At 54.7% G+C, this 6365-nt stretch overlaps 1 protein-coding gene across 5 annotated transcripts in view; it reads right to left on the reverse strand.

Moving 5' to 3' along the window:
• SLC39A11 (solute carrier family 39 member 11) overlaps positions 1-6128 on the reverse strand; it is a 339059-nt gene extending 332931 nt beyond the window's left edge. For all 5 annotated transcript variants that reach the window (XM_046676895.1, XM_046676894.1, XM_046676896.1 and 2 more), the window contains exons 1-2: positions 6044-6128; positions 2426-2544 (exon numbers count right to left, since the gene is read on the reverse strand). In XM_046676895.1, the coding sequence (XP_046532851.1) occupies positions 2426-2533 (108 nt within the window). In that variant the 5' untranslated portion in view covers positions 2534-2544; positions 6044-6128. The remainder of the gene's footprint in view (positions 1-2425; positions 2545-6043) is intronic.
• Positions 6129-6365: the final 237 nt, after the last annotated feature.

Below are 6365 nucleotides of genomic sequence, written 5' to 3' on the forward strand. Positions count from 1 at the left end.
CTATCCCAAATGATCCTCGCCACAGCCCCCATTTCAGGCAGGTGAAAACCAAGGTTTGCTCAGGGGGACAGAGCGCACACCTGTGAGCTCACGTCTATGGTGGCCTTTGTCTCCCCAAGCCGTGCCCCTTCCCACTTGGCACACCCACCTCCTGTGCAGAAAGGGTTAACACAGCCCACCCGAGCCTGCTGTCTTTAGAAGGTCCTGATGGCAAGGTTGACCCTTGGCCGGCTTCTGGGAACCTGGCATTGAACTGCTGCCCCCATTGCCCATCTGATAAGGGTGGGTGACTAGGCCTAGACTATTCCACAAACACGGTGACTTGGGCAGACACCTGCTTGCCTTCTGGGAGTCTGGAATTTGGGTACCAGCCCAGCACAGAATGCCTATGTGGCCGGCCTCCAATAAAGACCTCAGTGGCTGAGTCTCTAACGGGCAGACACACCACACACGTTACCGCATTTGATGCTGGGCAGAGGAGCATTCTCAACGTGCCTCCTCCCAGGAGGGAGGGGGCATCAGAAGTCCGCGCACAGACTTCTCCAGACTCCACCTGTGCCCTTCCCTAGCTGATCCTATGGTAGGTCCTTTCTCTGTAATAAACCTTAGCCATGAGTACAACTATATGCTGGGTCCCATGAGTCGTTCTACTGAATCACTGAACGTTGTGGGTGGTCTTGGGGATCCCCTCGACGCTTCCACACAGAAAAAGGTCTTAGCAATTCCTCCTGCTAGCCTGGGTGGTTACCCAAACACGAGACAAATGGCGGGGCTCTGCAGCTCCAAAGCAGAAGAGGGCCCCTCTGTAATGGCTTCTCCCCTGAAGAGCATCCAGAGCTCGGGCCAGGGCCGCGCAGGGCTACAAGTTCCACTCACCACTGTGCTCCGTTTAACTCAGACCTCCACAGCCAGCCTGGCCAGCTAGACCCCAGCTATGGCAATTCAGATGGTTCCTTCTCACTCAAAAGAAACTGGTGAAGAGGAAACATGGGCTGCTCTGCCCCAGAAGGGCGCAAGGACAGGACCCCTGAAAACGTGGCATGGCAGTCTTGAAGGAGGAGAGTGAGAGAACCTAGTGCCCTCTCCTCCAGCTCCCGGGTGTGTCGCATTCAGGGACTGGCTTTCAAAACTTTTCACTCCCTGTCAACAGTAACCTGGGATTCGGGGGCTGTGAGTCTTGAGTCCCAAGCCTCTGACAGGCTCCGACCCTCCCAGGGAGGAGATGAGGCAGGAGAGCAGTGGGGCAGCCGGATCTCATCGCCAACATCAACACCTGCTTTACCGGTCTCGAACAAGAGTGCCTGGTGTGCCAACTTCCTCGACATGTTTTACTTTCCAGATCCGCCTCCCAGCACGTTTAAATAGATCTTAAATCACTTACTCGCTGACCACGCCCACCCTTTCTAAGGCTTCGGGCTGAACAAGGTAGGGACTTTGCATTCATCAAGAGAGTGAGGGATTCCTCCAGGCCTATGGACTGAGGGGATCAAGGGCTGGAGAACAGAAAGGAATTGTAGGCATACGAGGTGGGCGGGGATTGTGGAGGAGAGGGGTGGGGTATGTGGAATGTCAGTGGAGGAGGGGGTCAGGGCTGGGGGGGCAGAGGCTATGGGGGATGTGAGTAGCGAGTGTAGGCGCTGGAGGGGTGAGTGTGGGTGTGGAATGTGGGGGGGTGAGATATGTGTGCGGTATGTGAGGGTGTGTGTGATGTACGGTGGGGGGGTATATGTGGGGGTGGGAGAGAGGAGGGTATGGAAGTATGCATGCAGTGTGTAGGAGCATAGGATATGGGGGAGGGAGAGATGTAGGGGTGGGAGGATATGGGGTGCATGGGGGATGGGCTGAGTGAGGGTACTGGGGGGACATGTGGAGTATGTGTGGGGTGGGGTGCTCAGGTGTGGGGGTCTATAGGGACATGGAAAGGCGGGTCTGTGTGTATTCATCCTACCAGGGGTGAGGGAGGAATGAAGAGCCCCGGAGACAGACACCCTTCCCTTCCCCCAAGGTCTTTCAATCATCCCAGCTAACGCAAGCCCAGAGGCCAGGACAGTTGGTCCAAAGCCTATTGCTCTTCTTCAGGTGCGCACATTACCGCCGCACCAGGCCTGAAAGAAACAAGATGGGAGATAGAAACCAGGCAGAGGGCTAAAGGAGGCTCAGTAACTGGGCTTCTCACTTCCCACTCCCTCCGAGTCAGGAGGGGAGAAGCCAGCACCACGTGACCATGTCTGCAGCTGCACACACCTGCTCTCTGGGCCTGGAAGGGAGAGGGGAGAAAATAAGAGGACAGAGACCAGACATCACCCATAGCCCGGAGGTGTGGCCAGTGGCATTAAAGAGTCTGCACCTGCTATGTGGAGTGGAGTGGTTTCAGAGCTTGCTAAGAGTCCCCACAAACTTCTAGAACCGAAGCAAGGCAACTCACCTGCCCACTAGAGAATATGAACACGAGAGCCGCCCCGGCTGCCGTCATCCCCCAGGTGAAGAAGGTTCCCAGCAAGGCCTGGAACACAGAGCTGTGGCCTTGGAGCATGCTGGATACAGCTGTGTGCAGAGGAGCAAGAAGGTCAGCCGCTGGCAGTCCCTTTTGGTGACACATACTTGTTCTAAGGTGTTCTGACACCCTCCACCTGGCTGGCCTGTCAGGGTTGGTGGTATGTACCTTTCTGCCATGCCATCCCTCAGTGACCTCAGTGGCCCAGCACACAGATCAGGCTTCCTCATCCAGGTCCCCCTAGGCATGGGAAGTCATCTAATTCTGAAAGGAGAGACGTGGGGGCACCTAGGGAGATGCCAGAGGAGAAGACTCCAAGAAAGAAGTTACAACGTGGGGAAATAGTTCCAAAGAGGAGAAGGTCCAAGAACACGGGTTATTTAGCCCGGAGGCAGGGCGTGCGGGAGGCCTGAGTGCAGCTCTCTCATCCAGGCTGCCTGCCCACCTGCCCTTGCCTGCTATGGGTGCCTTCTCCTCCGAATACAGGTGTCGAGCTCAGATTCCGTCTTGAAGCTCTTCCACCTCAGTCCTGATCAAACTTCCAACAGCTCCCCGTGGAGGCTGCTGGGGCCTGCCCAGGGTACACTCCATCACTGACCTTCAACTAGCCTGCTGACTACTCAAGCTTGTGTCTCCATTACCATTATACCCTGCATGGGCCTACTCCAGCTTAACCGCATTACTTACGGAAACTTCAACAAGCCCCAGATGGTCCTGCTCCAAATCTCTCTTCATATGGTCCCCTCCCAGCATGCCTTGCTTCCCAGTCTCCAGTCATCAGACCCAGAGCATCCTCTGTTGCCCACCTAATGCCAACTTCCATTCTGTTGCTTTCCTGATCCATCTCCAGTCCTGCCCCAGTGCACATCTTTGGCGCTTTCTTTGTGTGGGTTTGCCTCCATCTTTTATATCGTTATCTGCTTAAGAACAGGAATGATGCTTTTTCACATTTGGCACCCCTATAAAATAGGGCTTTCTGGCGCCCAAAAAATATTTGTTGAGTTGAAAAGAGCCAACTTACCTTGAAAAGACACTCAGCAAGGACAAGGAAACAGAGCCATAAGTGGCATTTCCCCTAGTCAACTGAGCACACTGCTGTCGAAGCTCAAGTTACACCACTCCCCACCAAGGGAAGAAAAGGAAAGTACCATTCCCTCTTGGTTTTGCTCAGGGAACCTCCTCTAGACTTTACCATGTTTTAAATTCTAGCTCTGAAATAGCAGGGAAGCAGACTCTCGCTGTGGAAAGTTACAAGGCAGAGAAACCCATCCATGAAAAGCCCTGTGTTCCGGTACACAAACACCAGGGCTCAGGGCCTCATCTCAAAGGGCTCATTCAGCTCCCCACTGGTCTTCCGGTACCCGCAGGGCTGGACACGCCCCTACTGGGCTCAGCTCTGCCAGGTCCCAGCACTCTATCAGGAGCCAGCAACCCTGGGCTCGCAGATGGAGAGCTAAGGCACTGCCTCTCTCTACTGACCCTGGGAGGAAACTCGGGCAGAGGGTGGATGGGGCCCTTATGCCAAGGAGTTCAGTAGCATAGCCAGGATTCAAACCTAGGAGGGCTGTGAGTCCAAGTGAACCCGGATGAGCCCAGGTGAGTCCAAGCGAACCCAGAGGAGCCCAGGCGAGTCCAGGCAAACCTAGATGAACCCAGGTGAGTCCAGGCGAACCCAGATGAGCCCAGGTGAGCCCAGGCTTGGCCCCAGTGCCAGGAAACCTCTGAGAGAAATAGCCTGTCTGGATTCAGACTGTGCCACCATTATCTAAATGGAACTCAGAATACTGACTGCACCAAATAAAGACAAAAAACCATTTTTTTAGAAACCCACCCTTTTCCATATGCCATCTTGTTAAGTCACCCTAAAAAGAGTGGTTTGTGTTTGTTTGCAAACCGAGACATCTGGATCATTACACCAATCTTCTATTTCTAGCTGCTTGTGGACAAAATTTCAAACAACATTTCAAAGAAAGTCACAGAGCTATCATCCTCTTAGGATTCATCATCCAAGACAGATCACAACAAGAAAACAATTTTTTTTTCCCCCAGTATTGAATGTGCCTTTTAACAGCTACAAAAAAGAGGAAGTATTTGCATTTGCCAACAGGCCAAAGTCAACGTGGGTTTTCTGGGCCAGCAAACAAGGGAGCTCGTGGGTGTTCCCAGGGGCCAGTGGGAGGGGAAAACACTCTCCTGAGCCTGTCTCCATTTACATCTGAGTGCCCTTAGACGTAAGAAAAAGGGACACAGAGGGAAGACCAAGGCCACCCTTCCGTCCCAACGTCACAGCATTTATCACTGGCCAGGAAGCTCAGCACTCCTTGGAGAAGTTTCTTCCACTTGCTGCTTTAAATCCTCCCTACTCGAAGGGTGGTCAGAGAACCAGCAGCACCAGGCTGCCTGGGAGCTGGTCAGCAATGCAGAGTCTCAGGCCCCGCCCCAGACTTGCTGGACCAGAATCTGAATTTGATGGAGCGCCATGGGGCATGCTCACGCACATCGAAGTGGGAAGCACTGGTCTGAAACTGGAACAACTTCTCCAAGATCAAGAGCTTTAGAAAGTGAGTTCTCCTTCCCGATGAGGGAATGGCAAGGCAGTTGCAAAGTCCTGAGAGAACAAAGTTTTCTCCAATAGGGAGACCAGTAGCCCCTCGGGAACGGGGGGCGTCAGCCACGGCACCCCAAAAGCAGCTTCCACAATGGGGCTCAGACTTCCTGGTGAGCTGGATTTTAATAGAAAAACCTTGATTGGTTTGCAGGAGAGAGGATTACTCTCCGCCTCCTCCAACTTTAAAGATGCCAACACCACCCGGCATGTGTGCACATTCCACCACAGCAGCACATGAGGCACTCCTGGCTGACAGAGGATTTCTTTCTTTTCTCTCCCTTTTAAACCTGTTGCCCTGCCTCCAAGAGCCAGCTTCAAGATGTTGCTGAAGTTGCAGGGCTGGAAACAGCACTTAATGAAACTGCACACACATGCCCTGACTTCACGTGGGGAATCCAGCCAACTGATGCGAGTTTGGGCTGATAGGACTGTGGAAAAGTTCTCTAATACCTCGCTACTCAAAGTGTGGTCCGCTGACCAGCCAAACCTGGGCATGGGTTACAAATGCACAATCTCAGGCCTGCTACACCTTAACCAGAATCCCAGGCAAGTTCAAGACGTCCTGCTGTCCCCTAGAGCCAGCAGGAGGGGACTCCGAGCGGCTAGAGTTGGCCACCTCCGCTCTCAGGGCTCCGGGGTCCCCCGCACGCCCACTGTGAAGCGCTGAATGAAGGGGATCTCGGCGAACCACTGTCAAAGGCAGGCAGGTCAACGCCCTCCAGCTTGCCCTGGAGGCGGGCAGAGCGGGGCTCCGGGCACCCCTCCTCCTCTGCCACCTGCCAAAGGCACCCTGCTTCTCCTCCAACCCCCTCCTCTCCTCAGGGGCACCCCCTTCCACACTCCACGCTGCCCTTCCAAGTCCCACGCGCTTGTTGTGACGGCCCCAGACCCCGGGCCTCCAGCCCAACCGAAGGCGCCGAAGGAGAGAAAAGCCGACTCACTAGGGTGCCCTGTCAAGCCCCCACTCCACTTCCATCAGCCCCCGCAGCCGCTCGCTAGGCTCGGCCGGCTCCACTCCGAAGTCACTTCCTGCTTCCCTCCCGGCACACGTGTCCCTCCAGCCACCAGGCCCCGCCCCGCCCTGCCGCGATTGGCAGATCCCGCCTGAAGAATAAATTCTCTGGTTCTGAGCCTTCTGCAGGCTTGGGAACAGATCGGGGCGGGTAGGACAGAGCGCTGAGGCCCAGGAGAGAACATCCTGCACGTATAAAGCTCTGAGTCTTATGTGAACCTTCAGAAACCCAAGGAAGGAGCACCTTGGAA

This window comes from Equus quagga, chromosome 11 (assembly GCF_021613505.1).
Source record: "Equus quagga isolate Etosha38 chromosome 11, UCLA_HA_Equagga_1.0, whole genome shotgun sequence".
Lineage (NCBI taxonomy): Eukaryota > Metazoa > Chordata > Mammalia > Perissodactyla > Equidae > Equus > Equus quagga.